A 20528-nucleotide genomic window follows, 5' to 3' on the forward strand; every position below is an offset into this window, starting at 1 on the left:
AAATTAAATATATGTATCGTATATAGACTAGGACCAAACAAATGCGCTCAAGTTATACCTCGTCCTTAAAGCGTTTGGCATGCGGTGACAAATCGTCCTCGCTGGCATGCTGTGACAATGAAGGATCAAACTCGGTACGATCGGTGACATCCTCACAGCTAACGGTCATGTCTCGCTCCTGATCGCCACTGCGATTTGGCGATATAGACTGACGACTGACATTGGAGTGATTGAGATTCGTTTTGGACTGCGCGACACGTTTCATTGGCGTCTGCTGACGCACCACCTCCTTCAGCTTGTTGCTCTCCTCGCCCAGCCAATTCTTCATGTCATGCCAACCCTTGCGAAGCTTCTCCTTGTTGTGATTGAAATTAATCAGTCGCTGATTCTTATTCTTGAGCAGCGTAATGCGTCGCTCGTTCGGTCGCAACTGATCGCGATGCGTGCAATACTCCAGATCGATGTCACGATTAAAGTCCTCTGTTTCATTGATCTGTCGGGTGATCTCCTGCAGCTCATCGATCGATACAAATAGATTCTGCGCGTTGAGGCTCTGATAGCTGACCGACTTGAGATCGTAATCAAACTCATCATCATCCAGATCGCTGCTCAAATGACTGTGACTGCGACTATGGCGACTTTGGTGACTCTGACGACTGCTGCGGCAGCTGGCCAGGCTCAGCTTGGAGCTCTGCTTCGATGGTATCAACTGGAACGAGTCGATGCTCTTGAAGCGCTGCTGCTGCGCCAGAAAGCCACAAACAATCGGTGTGCTTGGCTCCGAGTTGGGCGTCTCGCCTTTGGGCGACGATGTCGTCAGCAACATGTTGTTCTCCTTGTTGTTGCTGGCTGCCAAGCTTAGCTCACTGGCGCCGTAGAGTTCCGGCAGCTCGGGCAGATTAAGACCCAATTGTGGCGGCGCTGTGGCATTCAAATCGAGCGTCATCGATGGTGATTTGTGGAGATAAACCTTGAGCTCAGATCTGTGAAGATTCTGCACTGATTGTGATTGCTGTTGCCGGGCAATGCGTGGCCTGCGCATTGGTGGCTCTACGGGTGGCAACTCTGGCGGCGCCGTGGCTGGCAGCTCTGGCGGCAACTCGGGAGGCAATTCTGCCTCCTCGGGCTGATGCGTTGGCGTTGCAAACTGCTCTATCTCAGTGCTGTCGGGTGGCAATTGCTGCTCAATTTGTGGTGTGCCACAGGCGTCCACAAACTCCTCCTCGTCGGAGCTGCGCGGCGTCAACGTGCGCACTATGGAGGACGTCTTGGCAATGCCGCCACCAATCTGTTTGAGTCGCGCCTCCGTCACACCAAAGCGATCCGTGTCCAGTGTTGTGGTGGATATCAATATGGGGGCCCCAATCTCGAGGCGATGATCCTCTGAATTGCTGCCGCTCATGTTGTAGCTTCCAGTGGCCAATTTGCTGGGTGAACCGCAGCGATCTTTGGCACTGTTGCTACCAGTGCCGGGCAGTGTCATGCTGCCCAAGTGGCGGCGACTCAGCTTGTTGCCCAGCACCGAGTAGCGTTTGATGCGCGTCAAAAACCCTTTGCCATTGTTGGTGTTTTGATTGTTGCTCTGATTGTTGTTGTTGTTGTTGTTATTAATACTATTGTTGTTGTCGGTAACAACGGTGGGAATCTCGGCCATGGCAGTGTTATCCTTGCCGCCAAATTTAAACTTAGGCACACGTAAATGATTCATCATTCTAAAGCGATTATAAATTGTGATTTGATGTTTGATTCACTTTTGGCAATTTTTCGGAATTTCAATATGAATTTAAATTAGAATTTACTTCGCCTACGCTCCACATTGCGTGCGCACTGCAAATTGTCCCAAAATCGAATGGATTGCAAGAGAAGCCCAAAAACTAGAGCAGCCGGCACGTCCACAAGGAGACAGTGAGAGAGGGAGGGAGAGAGGTAGAAGAGATGTAGCGAAGAAGCGACTAAGAGGCGAGGCAGAAGGAAGCCAAAGCAGAAGCATAAACCAACACACACAAAGGAGAAGGTTGCTACCATTATAAATATGACACCCGACGACTGAATACACTAACATTCCAACTAGAATTTGTCAACGAATGAATAAATGCCGAGTATTGCTTTTTTTCATTTTACAACTAATACAAACTTAACAGCTAAACAAATTACGCTAAATCGAAGTAACAATTTATTTAAATAAATGAATTTGCTTTGAAAAACATCTTGTTTTAGATCAATATGCTCTTTAATACTCTATAGCTGTGCAGCATAAAAACAAAAACAACATAAAACGTTAGGCCGACGTTCACCTACAAACGCAAACTGATAATGTAAATATGTACACATACAAACACACTCGTACACGTACACTCACCAACACACACACATATGTATACTTTTACTTAAAAATTGTAAAAGGGGAAAAAGGCAAAGCGAATACAAAAGAATCACCTGCAGTCAAAAAGATGGGGAGAATGAAAGAACGAGAGAGAGTGAAAGGGACAAACGCGACCTGCTTGCACTCGCTCTCTTTGCCTCGTTCGCTCGCTAAACAAGTGTCGTATTGTTTGACCCCTGTGAGGCTTAGGCATGAACAAAAAGAGCGAGAGTGAGAGAGCGACCCCCCGATCAGAGGGACCCCCGCCACCGTCGCGTCGCACCAATCAATGTACTTTTGCTCCACATTCGGTGCAGGTAAAGATTACAAAACGGTCTGTTTATTGAGTCACAGTGACGACGGCAGCGCGACGAGCGACAGCCGGCGACATGAGTAAAGAGCACATTAAGAACACACATTGATACTAATCAATGCATGATCGATTACGTTATACCCTATACGAAATATATTTTAATTTTGTAGTTTCTTATAAGATAAGATTTAAAAAAAATTAATTTAATTACTGACCGAAAATTCAGTGTAAATTTATTAATTAATTTCTTTATTAATTAAACTTAAAACAACTAATAGAGTAACAAAAATGAGTTAAACAATGTTGCTACAGCAAATGTTGATGCAGATCAAGAATACTTGTTTGTTACGCGCTGCTTACGCACTGTTTTTTAACACAGGGTATGTACAAGATATGACAACAATGAAAGGGGGAAAATAAGAAATGGGGAGAGTGAAAAGTAAAACATGGGCTAAGGCAGAACGCAGCTAAACAAAGCAGTGCGTTTGTTGTGCCCAAGAATCGCCGCGTTGGCATCAAATTGACAGCAACCAGCAGAACTGCCCGCCCTCAACGTCGCGACGTCTGTTTGTCTCTGTTTTATGTCTTCACATTGTATATAGTAAACATAAAGCAACTATGGGCATATCATACAGTTGAGTATATTATACATATACAAGATACAGTGGTCATTGCAAGCTGTCGATTAAGTTCGATCATAACTTTTGAATAGAATGTTTTTTAACTAAAAATATCCCTATTAACATAATTTCGAAATGATCTTAAAGAATAGATGCTGTCGAAATCAGAAATCTGTTTTTCAATATGTTCAATCATTTACTGATAATTATAGAAATGATAAACATCTTCTGATCTTTTAGTTTCTGCCTTTGCAATTAAGAAAACATATGCTTAGCAAAATACGAAAGCATATCGAGGCAAGTTTATTCAACTTTAAATGACGTTAAATAAACTAATGAAAACAACTAATTAAGGTCTCGATCTATTTATTTTGCAAAACACGATCGCATTTCATAGTCAGCTATTGCACAATAAATTGCAGAAAAAATGTAATTATGCACATTTAAACATACATATAGTATGTGGAGATGAAGAAGTATTTGTTACATGTAAATAAGTATCAGCAGCATATGAATTTTAGTTTGCATGAGTTAATTCGCAGTTATCGTTACGAGCGTTACGGGGTGTATACGCCCTCAAATGGTTCGCTAACTTTCTCAATTTATATACATATGTACATAGGAAGGCACTGAGAGAAAAGTTGCGAAATCTTTTATTTATATAAATAAAGAATACTTTTCGAATTTCAATTTATCTACATACATACATACATATGTAGATATAAATAAACTCACAAATTGTGGTTTTCATTTTTGAGAGTTTATTCAAACTTTGTTTGCGAAGAGAAATTCGAACTTGCCCCAAAGTGAAAACCATAATTAAAGTTGCAAAACTCATAAATTGAATAATGTATTTATGTACAGTTTTAATTTGGTTAGCGTTTTCGATAAGCCTAAGAAAAAGCTGAGTAATGCAGCAACAAGAATCTTGAATCAATTATTTTGACACTATGTATGCAAAAATATGTGTGTTTCTATATACATACATAAATATGTATGTATTCAAATGCATACAAACGAAACTTCCAATTGGAAATGTGTGTATGAGAGAGGTAAAACAGAAACACTCCAGCAAAAGCTGCTGTGAGATTAAGCTCGAGTTGTTGTTGTTGTTGCTGTTGTTGTTATACAAGCCTATCTTTCTACACTCGTAGTTGTTGTTGCTGTTGTTCTCACTGGGTTCGGCTTCGGGTTCGTGTTTGGGTTCGGCTGCCGATTGTCGTCGTCGGTGTTTATTAACTGCGCTTTTGCTCGTAACAGTTTACGCAGTTTTGCATTCTCCATTCTAATGCCAGGCAAGCGAAACCGTAGTAAGTAAAACCATTTTAATTACATTTGCGATTTGCGCCAAGCATAACAAGAAGAGGAAGAGGAAGTGGATGGTGATGTTGATGTGGATTTTGTTGTTGTTGTTGTTGTTCTTGTTGTGGAGGGTAAACAACGCAACATCGAAAGCCTTGTTATGTCACGTAGCACAAACTAATGGAGTGCAACTTGAACTCGTCATGAGTGTGACAAGGCAGCAAAACAATTCGAGCTAATGTAACGCTCCTAAAACCCAACATGGCTTAAGCCTTTACAACACAAAAAAAAAAGCGAATAAAAAGACCGGCTCACTTGAGATAACTCTGATGAACCTGCCAAGAAGCCAGAGCCAAGTACTTCGACGTCGACGTCGACGTCGGAGGCTAATTGCAAAGGGCGCACTGTGAGTGGAAACCTGCAATTATGGGAGCTGAGGTTTAAAAGTCAAATAACATAAATTACAGACCGACGGATAAAAACAACAATAACAATATCCAAGCAGCATATGAAAACAATCAAAGAAGCTGCCTCTGGCTGCTGCAATGCAGCTATAAATAGCTGAGAATTGCAATCGCACAGAAAAGCAAAGCAAAGCAAAACACAACCGACAATTGAACATTGAAAATCCTTTTGCAGTTGATTCGCGGATTGTTCGTGGCTGCGTATAAGCGGCATCCTTTTCTCTCCCATTATGGCAATTTATGATTAATAAATAAGCGAAAAAGGGCAGCGAGCAAAGGCAATTGTAGTAATGGCCAATGCCAATGCCAATGCCAAGGTCATCACCAACTTCATCATCATCATCATCATTATCATTATCATATTTCATAGCCTGCACCGATCAAGTTTATAGCTCTGGCTGTTAGTTAATAGAGCGACGCACTTAAGGCATAACAATGTAATGAGCTTTGGCTACAGTTGGCTTCCCCTCATGTTAGTTAACAGTTAACAGCATTTTAACAGCTGTTAAAATTGCATAATTAACATATAAGCATTGCTGTTGGCTAAAACAATTTGTTGAAGTTATGACATTCAATTTCGTTTAAAAGCAAAAAACAAAAAAATAACATAATAATTACTAAAAAAGCTATTCCCAACAGTTAGATTGGTTTTCTAAATTATACTAACGCCAATGATGAATAGATGAATATCTAAAATAAGGTATTTTAAGTTTGTAGTGATAAAATAAGCTTTTAATGAACAAAATGATTAAATTATTTAAGTTAAGTTTTGCAAATGTTTATCAAGTGAATAGGACATCTTAAAAAAAATAAATAGATTTAATGTTTAAAGGAAATAAATAAAAAGTATCGAATTCTGTTTGAAAATGCGCAATTATTTTTTCTAATGCTGTCATTTTAAAGTATTCTTATTTCATAATAGAAAAACAATTACATAATTTGTATTCAATTTTAAATTATGTTTCCTATTATAATAGATGGAAAAGTTTGCAAAACATGCAAAATAAATAAAAATACAAATACAATTTGTATAAAAATTGCAAAAAAAAAAACAAAAAAGAAAAAATATATTGTATATCTTGTATGTAAATAACAAAAACAAAATTTCAAATAAACCATTGAAAAAATTGTGTTTCAGTTGCTATGAAGATCCAATAATATGTTACTTTCAGTTAATTACATTCCTCATTTACCTTTGCTCTGAATCGAAATTGAAAGTTACTATATTCAGTTGATCGTAAACTGTCTAAAATACCCTAGAAATTATATAAAGTTGTTGCAAGCCATTATGTTAAATACTCGTTGTAGTTTGCCACTCATCGTACTTTTGAGTGTGCATCATTTTGGCAAAGATTTATCTACCTGTTAGATTAGACAACTGGGGAAAAGTTCGAGAAGCGCCTCGATAAGTGGATGGCATTATGCAATCTAAAGTGCTAAATGAATGTTCCCCAGATCTGAATTCTCCCCTCGGATGAGTTTATTTCGGGAATTGCTTCATTACGAACAAACAAAATACAAAAAAAAGCAAGAGGGCGCCCCAGTTTCGTAGAACATTCATTTCGATATTTCTGTTGTTGTTGTTTGCTAAGTATGTAATAATCAGCTATTATTTAAGTTAAAGCATCTGCATGCCAGAGTCTCCTCCAGAGTTATGTTAATGCTGTTGCCACAATTGCCATAAATAAATAAATAAATAATAAATAAATAAGGCGACTCCCTAAACACCTGAAACACGATGTATTGATGGCGATTCGTATGAAACTGGATGAAATTCTAGAGCAAAGCTAATGGAAAATATGAAACTAAATCTATATACGAGATTGTGCATGTGGAAACGAACTAAACAAATGATTTAACTACACTTTCAACGTCACAATTATATAATGACAATCAGTTGTCGGACACGCTCACGTTCTGTTCTATACTTTTCAGCTCTGTTCTGTTCTGTTCTGTTCGGTTTGGTTGTTTATCTGGTTCACAGAGCTCTCGTACTTCTCTCGTTCATCTCCCAACTTTATGTGCCATTTAGTCGTTACATTTTTGTTTCATTTTTTCTTTTTTTTTTTTTTTGCCACTGCCTTAGGCTGTTGTTGTTTATGAGGTGCGTTTATCTCATTTAGTGTCGAGTGAAGTCTAAACAAATTGCCAGAAAAAATTTCAGCAGATATTCACTCATTATACAAAATGTTATCAAATTCTTTTCGGATTTGAATTTGTTGTGAAACGCGTAAAAATAGCCGATCGACAAATTATATAGTCAAACTGACTGACTGACTGACTGACTAACTGACTGACTGTCTGATTATTCAGCTGTGTCCTAAGTATACAAAACTTGTTCGAGTATTCGCTTTGCGTCGCTTTCTGTTTCACTTAAATAAATATTTTCGCAACTTATCTCGAAATGTTGCGCCAAATGCAAAAGGTCGCAACGAATCAAGGGGCGGGGAGGAGTGAAAAGTTCCCTTAATGAGGCATTTAACTGTTGGATTTTTGTATTCCTAATTTACGTTTATACGCTTACTGCTGGAGTCGGGTGTGATGAATATAGAATTTTGTTTTAAAGACCCTTTACTTCAAATTAAAAATGAGTCTAATAAGTTCATCGAAATAGAAACGTCTCTGATTATACTATATAATATGTAAATATGAATATTGCAAATCATCATCAATACAATTTTAATTAAAAGTTATAAAAGATTTCAAAGTAAAGGGTCTATTGCAGTCATAATAACTGTTGATTTCTTGATTGTTTTTGTTTTTACTTCTAAATATCTAATAACAATTTGGTTTTTTCTTTAGAGCGGGAACGTCACGTTTTTGACAGTGAATATGCGAAATAAGAGAAGCTCTACTTATACTAGATATAGTCGCATATTAATTTCAGCAATTGAGAGAAATACACATCGTTAATACTTCTAGGTATTCGAACTGGAACTTGCTGAATGAACTTGCTATAGAAAACCGGTTTGATATTGCACTTGTGAACTGAGTTCGTTGGGGTCTTGACATGATATAAGTAATGTAATATATATATACCATATATAGTGTCATATAAGTACTATCTATATATGTATGCATGGACCAGAGATAACATTTATGTAATCAGCTGATAAGAGAGATGGCGAGAACGTTTGCCACTTTATCTTTATCTCAAACTGTAATTTTTGCACCTGGCGACACATAAAATACCTTAGGCTAAGCTGAGAGTGAAGCGAGTGAGCGAATGTTGATATTTAGAGCTATATTTACTTAGTATCACATGCTCAAAGGGGGGAAAAGAAAAGGTTTTCCGTTACGGAAATGTGACCAAGCGAATTCCCATTGATCGACAAAACGAATTCCCCAAGAGAGCGACAGAGAATGCGTGTGGAGATTGGTTTACAACAAAGTGCATAAAACATTCACCATTTAACATAATTAACCTCCAGCCAGCTGCAAAAATAAGAGCGCGACTTTCAGGGGTCTTTGGGGTTCAATAAATTGTAAAGTTTAAATACTGCCCCCGCGGGCAAAAGTCAATGACATCGCTCTCTCTCTCTCTGTGCGTGTTTGTCGCCAAGCTGTGCAAGTGCGCATAGCAGTCAGCAAATGCCAGCGATGCATGCCTCGCATAAGCTGGTTGCTGCCCATAAAGGTCGCTGCACAAGGAGAGTGGAGAATAAAATAGAATCCCTTTCTCACTCTCTCTCTATCTTGCAATGCAGTTTATTTATATTCGAATGCGACATTCAATATTCAACATTCAACATTCAACATTCAACATATTCAACACATTCGGCACTCGGCTTATGCTTTGTTGACCCATTGGAATGTTGCGAGTCTTTCTATGCTTTTTGTTTCTTGTGTCTTTTGCCGATTGAGAACTCGACTGGATTTATGTCGTTGTCAATGCTGTCGTAGACAAAAAAAAAAAAAGAACTGGCTAATTAACAATGGTTCGTCTTCGAAAAGAATCAACTAACGGTCAACAACATCAAAAAAAAAACAAATCCCAATAGAGGCTCGACAAAAACCTCAAGGGCTCGCTTTCTTAATGGGGTCGAAAGTAATCAAAATAAAAGGTTAGCTATAACAATAAAATGATCACATAATATCCAACTTAAATATCGTACTATATACAGTTCGTCGCTTGTATTGTGTTCTATTTTAGCCGAAAGAAGCGAAACAAAATAATTGGCACAATTTCAACAAAAACGCAAAGGCCGAAAATCTTGTTTAGATATTCTCATTTGGAAAAACTACACAAACTACAAAACTGCAGCAGCGCATCTTGTTGCATATATGTATATACATATGTATGTAGGTAAAAGATATATTTTTGTATCTGCCAGATACATATAGTGTGTATCTTGTAATTTGTCATGCAAGCGCGACCATCAAATGCGTTCGGCTGATGACATCTCAAGCTCAAGTTTGATTTTGACACATGTTGTGCGATGATGATGCTAGGAAAATGAAGAAAAGTGTTTGAAGGTCGCCTTCTCCTCCTCCTCCTCAAAAAAACTGCTGAGATAAGAGAGCGGCATTTATGCTTTGACTCCGCAACAAGTGCAATCGAATGCAATTTGATAAAAGATACAAAAACCAAAAAAAAAAAAAAAATTATATATATGAAATTCCAGAAATTCCTAAAGCTGTTTCACACAAAAAGTTGAAATTGAAATTGAAATTCTTATCGCTTCAATTCAATTCAAATTGAATCAATCAAACATCTAGATCACACTGTATAATTCTTGATGATTATTTGTTGTTGTTTATATATTGTACTATATATTTCTTGCTTTCATTTCCACATTTTTCACACATTCGACACAGACAAAAATGATCAAAAACAAAAAAAAAAAAGAAGAAAAAAAAAATAATTATATAGTTTAGCACGCCTCACGCGCCCACTTTGAATATTAATTTGCGTGTGTGCGTTATGTAAAAGCAAATTACCGAAAATAAATTATATTTTAATTAAATGAACACAATATTTTTTGTTGTATATATTTTTTTACGTTGACGACGACGACGACGACGACGGCGACGGTGACGACGACGTTGGAGGCGAGCGACACTCGCGGCGAATCCGATGCTCGACTCCCGACTCCCGACTAAATTTAGAACAGATTATACCACAAAAACCGAAAACAAAAACAAAAACAAAAAATGAAACAGAAAACAGAATAAATTCAGCTAATACGTCGAGGCGACGTCAACGACGCACTGCGGCAGACTAAGCGCAGCCAGCAGCGCCAATTGAGCAGCAGCCGATGCGACAGTCGCTGCCTCAGTCGACGCCGACGGCGCAGTCGACGCGTTGCGACGCCGCAACAGCAGAACCAATGAGAATGTCATTAAACCAAGCTGCTCGACTATAAAAATACCCAGACCTGCGAGCATGCTGATGAAATGCCTTAAGAACTCTTTTTTTATATCGAATGTTATCTAAATTTATTTCAGATTTTTATGTGTAGCTGAAATACAGATTCTTTATAATGCGTTATCATCGCGTGGAGATCTGATTTTTATATCAATTTAAGATTTGTTGTATTGTTTAATTACTCTTTTTTATTACTCTTTTTCTAAGCTATGGATTTTTATAAATCTATTTAAGAATATGCTGATGAAATGCTTTGTCTTATTATACCGTAAAGAACTCATTTTTATATCTATTTATGAGTATTATCAACGAATGCTATTTAAATTCACTTCAGATTTTTTAAATTGTTATCATGCCTAATTATACCGTAAGAATCGTATTTTTATATCGATTTATTTGCATTCTTAGCTTAATTTTTTTTTTCTTAATTAGGAAATGTTCCTAAAAACGTTTCTTTGATTAAGTATTTTGTAAGTTAAATTTAAAAAGTGAATAACGTTTTTATCAAGAATATACTACTGATTTAATACTGCTTCTAGTATATACGAAAATTCACTAAACATGTAAAGTGGATAATTAAGGGATCACTAATTATTGATTTAGAAACTTATCTAAAACAATTCAAGAAGTTTACTGTTTTTTAGGTGAATATTTTTAAAAAGTCTTTAGAATTTTCTAGCACAAGAATATCACGAAGCAAGCAACTAATTTTTTAACAAGTTGTATATTTTATTGAAAAAACTTATAAAAAAAAAAATAAACAACATGGAATTCTTAAAATAATCTGAGGGTCTTAGTCTCATCTCATTAAAATTACAAATTGTGTTCGTTATTTTAATAAAATAATCATAATAATCATTTTAAAAAACAAGAATTCATAAATATTTAAAATTTTTCTGTTTCCCCAACTAAATGGATTCTACTTATGTTTTTCTTTCTAAGTGAAATTGTATCATTACTTGTACAATTATTTGGCAGTAACACTCGCAGTGCACACCCTACGCAGACTCTGCTTGGTGCGGGTATACGCAATGAATTTGAGTGCCCAGACCAGACACAGAACAGAACAGAACAGGAGAGTTGTAGGAGAGTTAACAACGAAGCGCAAGCGCAAGCGCAACATGCTCAGATATCGCGATGCTGAGTTGCCGGCTATTGCAGCATCGATGCTCGCTGTGGGTTGAAGACGCAACGCGACGCGACGCTGCGTCGACGCAACGCGGCAGAGGAGAGCTGCTATCGCTAGCTGCTATCGCTGATGCTGTCTGCTACACCTGCTGTGCTGTGATGTGATGCTGCATACTTAGTTCTTGTTGTTGTTGTTCACGACAACGCGTAGGCCAAATATTTGGACGAGACGGCAGTATTACGGTACACCAACAGCAGCAGCATGCAAAGCGGTACTTGCTGATTGGGCTGCTGCACCACTGTACCGTTTGACATCGCCGCACAGTGGGGTCGCGATTTACATTTAAATACTGCCTTATTAACTTGGCAATATGAGCGACAAATAGAACTCGAATTAAGCATATTTTCTAACTTTTTATACACAAATATTTTCATCTTCTTAAACGTTTGAATCAAACGCTGGGAGCATCAAATTCTGAAACTAACGTCACAATTTTTTTGTACACAGAATAATAACTACAGTTTTTATGATTCCTAAGAATTAAGTTTCGATCAGATAAAAATTGTATAGGTTATTAAAAATGTAATGTTATATACTTTTGTATGGAGAGAAACGCCTACTTACTACGTGTCATAGTTGCTTTGGCTGACAATTTGGTATATTTTGCAGTCTATGGTATATTTCAGATGTAGTATTTAATCAATTTGGTATATTTTGCAATCTATGGTATATTTCAATTAGATTACTAGAGAGAAAACGCCTACTTACTACGTGTCATAGTTGCTTTGACTGACAATTTGGTATATTTTGCAATCTTTGGTATATTTAAAATGTAGTACTATATCAATTTGGTATATTTTGCACTCTATGGTATATTTCAATAAGAGTACTAGAGAGAAAAACGCCTACTCACTACGTGTCATAGTTGCTTTGGCTGACAATTTGGTATATTTTGCACTCTATGGTATATTTCAGATGTAGTATTAAATCAACTTGGTATATTTTGCAATCTATGGTATATTTCAAATGTAGTACTATATCAATTTGGTATATTTTGCACTCTATGGTATATTTCAGATGTAGTATTAAATCAATTTGGTATATTTGGCACTGTATGGTATATTTCTATTAGAGTACTAGATAGATAGATAATAGAATATGTCAAATAAAGCCTTCGGTATATTTTAGCATTTTTTGCGGTAGGTATATTGTATAAATAATACCGCACTGCTTTGTTTTTATTCAAAATGGGTATCTCACAGTGGAGCTCACTCGACTGTAGCTTTCTAACATATTTTGTTACTATTTCAATTTCATAGATTTTTAATAGATTCAAATCGGTTAGCTAGTTACAACTAATCTACGTATATTATTTTATATTAATTACGAAAAATGCCGTCAGGAACTCTCATTCTGATTTGCATTTTGAGTCATCTACAGAGTGGAACATTTGTTTTACTTTGTTTTTTATTTGTTAATTTTAAAATTGGTTTTGCGGTCACATATTTGCAATAACTAGCCTGAAGGTCACTTTTGCCCAAGCTACACTTTGTACTATTGAGTTTCAAGCAAAGAATAAATACAGAAATAAGTAAATAATAAAGAAAAGATGAAAAATAGTTGAGCTCGTTTTGCACGTTGATAAATAAATAATGCAAGGAAATATGATCTTGTACCACTGTGCGCTGTCTGCTTCAATAATTTAACCAGCTAAATGCACGTGCTGCTGCTGCCTCTGCCGCTTTCGCAGTCGCAGTCGCTGTCGCCGTCAGTGACGCTGCCGCAGTTTAGAAGTACCGGTATTATGGGCAATGTCAGTTGCAGTTGCATAACTGCTGCAAATTTATGCAGCTTTGCACTTGCAGTCGAAGTTGGAGATGGAGTTGGAGTTGGAGTCTTAGTTGCATTTACACTACATGTGAATACGTATTTGCATTAGCATTGAGAGCGTGATTATCACCGACGCGATGCGATGCAGTTCACATGACTTCAACGTCAACTGCGACGCCGGCAGCGACGCCGACAGCGGCAGCGATAGTGGCTGCTGCACTTGTTGCTTGACCGAGATTCGCAAAGTTCTTGCACAAGTCTGTCGCGACTTCATCTCCATAAAAAACCGTAGAGCGATGTGACAATAATGCTTAAAAAGCCGTTGATCGACTCGTTTTTTCTTCGTTCTTTTCGTTTTTCGTTCAATTTGAGAATTTCGATTTGACATTTATGTGGTAAATTTGTTGTGCATCAGGATTTGAGTTACGATAAGATTATGCAAAACTTACTTGGTCACATTTGTTTGGTCTCTCGCTTACATAGTCAAAGGGAAATTATCATTTCTTTTGTCGCTTACCTGCAAACATACAGAAATTATGTATTAGTAATCGTTAGCTGAGGGATCTAAGTACTTGGCAGATGAGTTAATGGAGAACCAAATAAAAAATAAAAAAACCAACACCAATTCCGTATGCCATGAGAGAATAAATGTTTACATGGTATCCAAAGGCTGTGACTGAAGTTGAATGGGTTTGTGATCGACATAAACTACATTAAATAAGGACTTAATTGAATATAAGAATTGTAACTGTTGCATGATTATTAAAATTTTGGAAGTAAATTACTAAAATTAAACATAAATATTAACTTAGGAACACATATTAAATTTGATTGAACATAAAACATAAATATTAACTTAGTAACACATATTCATTTTCAGTTTTCATCATTTCAATTATTTTTTTTTTTGAATTTGATTTGATTTGATCAAGAAACACAATAATTTGTAGTAATTAAAATTTAAACGTAGATATGAACATATTATTAAAAAATTTAATATCGAACTACAATTATTAATATTGACTGTTATATTTTCCAATTATTCATTTTAATTTGGTTGCTTCAGAAATGTTGGAAGTAGATTAAAAAGAATTAACAAATTATTAATGTTTTAGGTAAACCAAAATATTGTATTATATTTCAATTTTCTTCGATTCAATTTCGTTGGTTAACAAACATTCTGCTAACGTTTATATACTATATTATATTATGATCATTTCTTATATTATAATTAAACATATAATTATATCAATCTGCATACATAGTTAGCTGTATTATAGTAATTGCATTGTCAGCTCATGAATTAAGCGAGGCGCATAATTTAAACATGCAGCACTGGCGCCATCTGTCAGCAGCTTTTGCGATGCACAATTTGTGTTGCATATTTATGGGGGCGATGAAGTGAGAAAAGCTTGCAAGCAGCAAGCAAGCGACAAGTTTTAGCACCTGCGCAGACAGATCAATTAAGTATACGCTTGATTGCCGCAAAGCGATCAAAAGACCTTGCGAAATATGTATGTATTTATTTGCATAGAGCAAGCAGCAAATGCAAAAAGGGTATAAACAAAAATCGTGAGCTGAGCTGAAAGTCATAAGTCATAGAAATGAGTTATAACCACTGTTACCAACTGAGGCGAGTTGATATTGCTTATTGCTTATAAAATACGAGTAAAGTTGCACTTAGTTGCTAAATGGGCGAGTGGTAAACGAGTTTAACACAGTCACACAACAACATAACACTGAGAACGATGCAAATGCATGGTGGTGGGGGGAATGTCGATGCTTGGAGGGAGAGAGGGTAACACATAATAAAATTAATTTCCATTAATTGACGCGAAACGAGCGAAAATGTTCGAGTAGGCGATGTAGTAGTAGAACAAGTAGTTGTTGGTTGGTTTGTTTATTTGGTTGGTTGGTTGATTGGTTGGTTGGATGGCAACGTATGGAGCGAGAGAGAGATGGAGAGAACACGTATGAAGGCGACTGGGAGATGTTCGGCTGCAACCTGCTTACCTGCGCATTACCCATTAGAGCATCTTCCTCAATTTCCGTTTGCTGCAGAACTTCCTCAACATTTGCATAAAGCGCTTCCTCTTGTTGTTGTGCTTGCTGCTCGACTTGATGTTGTTGTTGTTGCTGTTCGAGTTGTTGCAGTTTTTGTTTCTTCTGTTCTTGCTTCGATTGCGAGCTCAGATTGATGGCAGATTTCGATTTACTTTTGGCATAGCGAGCTGAGCAACGTAAGCTTTTAAGCACGCCATACGAGCGCGCATTGGCTAGCTTTTTGTATAATATAAGAAAGAGATAGTCAGATAGATAGAGACAGAGACAGAGAGAAGTGCAACGCGGGGGGAATTCAAGTTGCTAAATATTACTATATATACAAATATTTATATTTTTATGGTACATAAGACAAGCAAGGTACAAAGCAGTTAAATCAACAAATACTTAAGGCAAATAATTGTGGTAGGTGCAAGGGGGAAGGGAAATTGACTCTGTGTTATGTCCACTTTCTATTGAGTACGTGAGGCGAACATGTCCCCAGACTTGTCTGTCCAATGTCTTCGAACCCAGCAGTTAGTATGGATCTGCCAACTTCCGGCACAAGTTGGCAACCAGTTGGCTACCCGTGTTAGGTGTTGCGTCTTGTTGTCAATGTCCACAACGATGGATGATTCAATAGAAAAGAAAACACATGTATGTATGTACTACGTTGCATGGCAAACGCTTTCTATATATAGACCCATGACCGATGTTGTTCACGACGATTGCAAAGTTAGCGCGCAGATAAAACCAATGAACTTAACAATGAACAACAAATTAACAACAACAAATTACTATTACTAGTCATGGCGCAAAACAATTAATGACTCGGCGCAACAACAACAACGGACAACGAGTTGTATTAAGCATATTGCGCATACGCAGCGTGTGCTATTTAAATGACAACAACATTGGCCCAAAGAAAGTTGCAGTTGCTACACACGTTGTTTTTCCATTTGTTTTTTGTAGTAGAACACGTCTAACCAGAATCCACATAAAAACAGAAAAACAAATTTCAACCACTTGCCACTTGTCTGGGTTTCAATTGCAACCGAGCAGCAATTAACGTTTGCTAACAATTGCGCCAACCGACTCAACTATAAAGCCAACTCAAGCCAAATGTCGTGCGATCGCCAGCTCTCGACGCGTCGCGACTCGGTTCGCATTGCACACGTATGTATGTTAGCTTCAGCTTCGTATTGCGCAAATTGACGCCCTGTGAAATACTATAAAAACAAAACAAAAACAAAAACAGAAACAGAAAAACAACAACAAAATTAACAACAAAATAAAACTCAAAACCCATTGACGAACTCTGACGCGGCAAACATGTAAAGAATCACTGTCATTAGCCGTAAATAATATACGGGATATGCGAGGGCAGCTTAAGAAATCTATAAACAACTAGAGGCTTAGCTGCTTTGACTGACAATCTAGTATATTTTCACCTCTATGTTATATTGCGAATGTAGCACTTCATCGATATACCTAATATGGAATATAGTATATTTCTAATTATTTCTATTTTGGTATACTTCAGTATTTTTGCGGTATATTATTCAGTATATTTTATTCAACATGGGTAACAGGTGTCTCACAGCTGCTTTGGCTGACAATCTAGTATATTTTCACCTCTATGGTATATTGCGAATGTAGCAGTTCATCAATATACCTAATATGGAATATAGTATATTTCTAATGTACTACTTTATCGATAAACCAAACATGGCCTTCGGTATATTTTAGTATTTTTGCGGTATATTTTATTCAACATGGGTAGCAGGTATTTCAGAGTCGAGCCCACTAGAATGTAGCTTTCTTACTATTTAGTTTTTAAAAAGAGTTTGAAGCTTTTTAAGCTGTTTAACGAACTTTTAAGTTTCATATTCTTTATATTTATTATATTATAGAAAACCTGCATGTTAATTAAATGCAAATCAATCAGCCAAGCAATTATGAAAACAGCTGTTGATTACAACTAATAAATTAAGCTATTACCGGTTAAAAAGTTCATTTCGCATTCAAGATTTTAATTGCAGATGTTTAATTAATATCAATAATTAAAATAAGTATAAATTGTATTAAAGGCTCATTTAACTAGTAAATATCTTTAAATATATATTTCCGTTTTATATATAATATTATATTTCCGTTTTATATATAATTGGTAGCATTTTGTTGAACTTCCATAAATACATTTTTAAGTATTTAATTCAAATAAATCTATTAATGCAACATCACAAACATATTTCTGATTTATATATAAATTGTTGCAAATTGTTTAACTAGTAAATTAACATAAATACATGTATAGTTCCAATTTATATATAAATTATGGAAATTGCATTAAAAACATTTTAAGAAACATAATACATTATTTTATTCGTTCATCTCAATAAAAATATTTTATTCATTAAGTATATGTTTGACTAGTAAATGAAATAAATACATTAATGCTTAAGTTTTAAGTTCATTTCGAAATTTCCTAAGCCTTCAAACTTCCCTCGCTAGAGCGTATGGTCGACATTGTTTGAATTGTATTGTGTTTAACACATCAGCGAGTATTCAATGTGCCTTTAACTGCGGCTCAATGAAACTAGTGGCCACAGCTGGCTATGACTTTGGCTCGAACAATGGGCAAAAGCATACCAAGGCACTTAAAGTACAGTGGAAAATGTTTGAACTTGGAATTACGTTGCATGTGAAACGAGTTAACAGCTTGCGAATCGAACGAATATTGTCATATTTTCGCACTTGTTATCGCTATCGTTATCGCTTTTGTCATCGTTGTTATCGTTGCTTAAAGTTCAACGAACTGACTTGGGCACAAGAAGAACTTCCATTAAGCCGAGCTCGAAGTCGAAGCCAAAGTCGAGCAGAATTAAGAACAACAACAACAATCTATAATCAAGTCGCTCTTAATTGGTTCAATTAGGCCTTAAAAGCGTTTCGAATGGTCAACAGCAGGAAATTATGCTGGCCATAAATACAAAATTGAGTTGTGGAAAAGTTTACAGCGTGCGTCTGGTTAGCGCTTTTATTTTGGGATTAGAGATGATGAAATACTCATCAAATCAGACAATTGGGCAAGACATGCATCACATTGCGATCGGTTTGGTTTCCAAAAAAACTCTGCAAGAGTTTTGAAAAACAAAGGAAACACAAAACTAATAACTTATGTTGAAATCAAGAGTAGAAATAAACAACTAAGAAAACTACAGCCGAGTGTGCCCGACTGAGGGATACTCGCTACCCATTTTGTATCCTACATATTTTCAATAAAACGATATTCAACAAATATATTAATCATATACCACAGAAATACGAAAATAAAAACCATCTTCAACAAATGTACCAAAAATATATCGTAAAATATACCCATTATCAATGAAAGCATATTCGACAAATATATTGTATCAAAAACATACTACAAAAATACTAAAAATACACACATACGCATATGTTCGGCAAACATAGCACAAAAATACTAAATATAACCATTTTCAATGAAACCCATACTCAACAAATGTACTAAAAATGTAGAGCAAAAATAATTATAATAAATATACCTATTTTCAATAAAACCATATTCAAAAAATATACCAAAATATATCACAAATATACTGAAGTAAACCCCTCTTTCCTATAGGTATACTAATTAATGTTGCACAACTCGGAAAATATTTGTTTGCAAAAATTACCAGAAAATATTTACTTTTAAATGTTTGTATATTGCTTATTGCAATCGAAATTTATTATCTATATACATACATACATATACATTCATGCAAGCTACAAATTTATACCGAACTATATGTCACACCCTAGAAAATACTTTAAATTTGCCATATAATTTACAACTAATAAAAGATTGTTCAATTTGTTTAGCTTGCTTTGAGACACACTCAAAAAAATGCTATATTAGAAAATACTTCAACTTTGCTATCCAATTAAAAGCTAATAAAATATTGGCTGTTCAATTCAATTTGTATTAACTAGATTTTCCCTTCAAAATTTTCTCAAGTTACTAACAAAATACAAAACTAATTAGTAGTTAGAGCGTAAAAAAAGTGATCAATTAAAAATATTACTTATTTAATTTTTTTCGTAAATTTGTTCATTGTTGTAAGTTCGATTTGGTAAGAAAAGAGAGAAAGAGCGTTGTTTGAATTGTAGGTCAGTGACGGGACGACTGACTAATGTTCGACCACGCCCCTTCCCCTTCCGCTTCCTCTTGCCCTCGCCCATTGTTGGTTGGGCGTGACAAATACGAAGCAAGCGATACGAACAAGTGTAGTTAGAATATTTCGTTGATTGCATGTTTACCTTATTCGCAATTGTTTATCAGCTGAGCAACAATTGAAGTCATTCAGCAGTTAAAAATAAAGTCAAAACAAAAAAACCGAAAAGAGTCAAATGAATAAGGCAAAACAAACAAAATGTGAATAGCTCGAAATGAATGTGGGCCAGAACAAAGCGCATACATTTTGTTGTACCAATGAATACACTCACTTGATTCGTGGGTGTTTGTCTTAATGCCAAATGTGAACAGGTAATCAACAGAAGTTGCTTCTTTAAAATGTTCAACAAAATGTCGCTTGGAAAAAAGGTAAAGAATTTAAATACTATATATTGCTTAATCGACATCGATATACTCAAATTTAAGTTGGATTAAAATACAAATGCATCAGCTATAAGATACTCCTGAATGACTATTATTGTTGTAAAATATCAATTTTTATTATTTATACATCTGCAATTGGATAAAAGTTGTCGAAGTTATTTAAAAATACTTTTGTATTGCTGCTTTGACAGACAATCTGGTATATTTTGCACTGTTTGGTATATTTTTATTGTAGTAGTATATCAATATACCAAATATAACGTTTGGTATATTTTAGTATCTTTGTGGCATATTAATTCGGTATATTTTAATAATAATACCGCACTGTCTTGCTCTTCTATACGTTTTTTTTATACTCGTAGAGTAAATGAATCCGAGATACTTCAAGTCTAGTCATTATAAAGACAAGTTCTTATATTGTATATTATTATATATACATATTTTAATATACATATTATATATATTTTCCTACT

General features: G+C 35.8%; 1 protein-coding gene across 6 annotated transcripts in view; it reads right to left on the bottom strand.

Annotated features, from left to right (window-relative positions):
* Positions 1–20528, bottom strand: part of LOC132797092 (nostrin) — a 34554-nt gene that overhangs the window by 3940 nt on the left and 10086 nt on the right. For 3 of the 6 annotated variants that reach the window (XM_060808585.1, XM_060808583.1, XM_060808584.1), the window contains one exon: positions 15402–15668. The exons of 1 other annotated variant lie outside the window; for it this stretch is intronic. In XM_060808585.1, coding sequence (XP_060664568.1) covers positions 15402–15668 — 267 coding nt within the window. Of the gene's footprint in view, positions 1–58; positions 1856–10002; positions 10245–15401; positions 15669–20528 lie in introns of those variants that run through there. 2 more of the 6 variants (XM_060808582.1, XM_060808581.1) reach the window with 2 other exon arrangements.

This window comes from Drosophila nasuta, chromosome X (genome assembly GCF_023558535.2).
Source record: "Drosophila nasuta strain 15112-1781.00 chromosome X, ASM2355853v1, whole genome shotgun sequence".
NCBI classification, from domain to species: domain Eukaryota; kingdom Metazoa; phylum Arthropoda; class Insecta; order Diptera; family Drosophilidae; genus Drosophila; species Drosophila nasuta.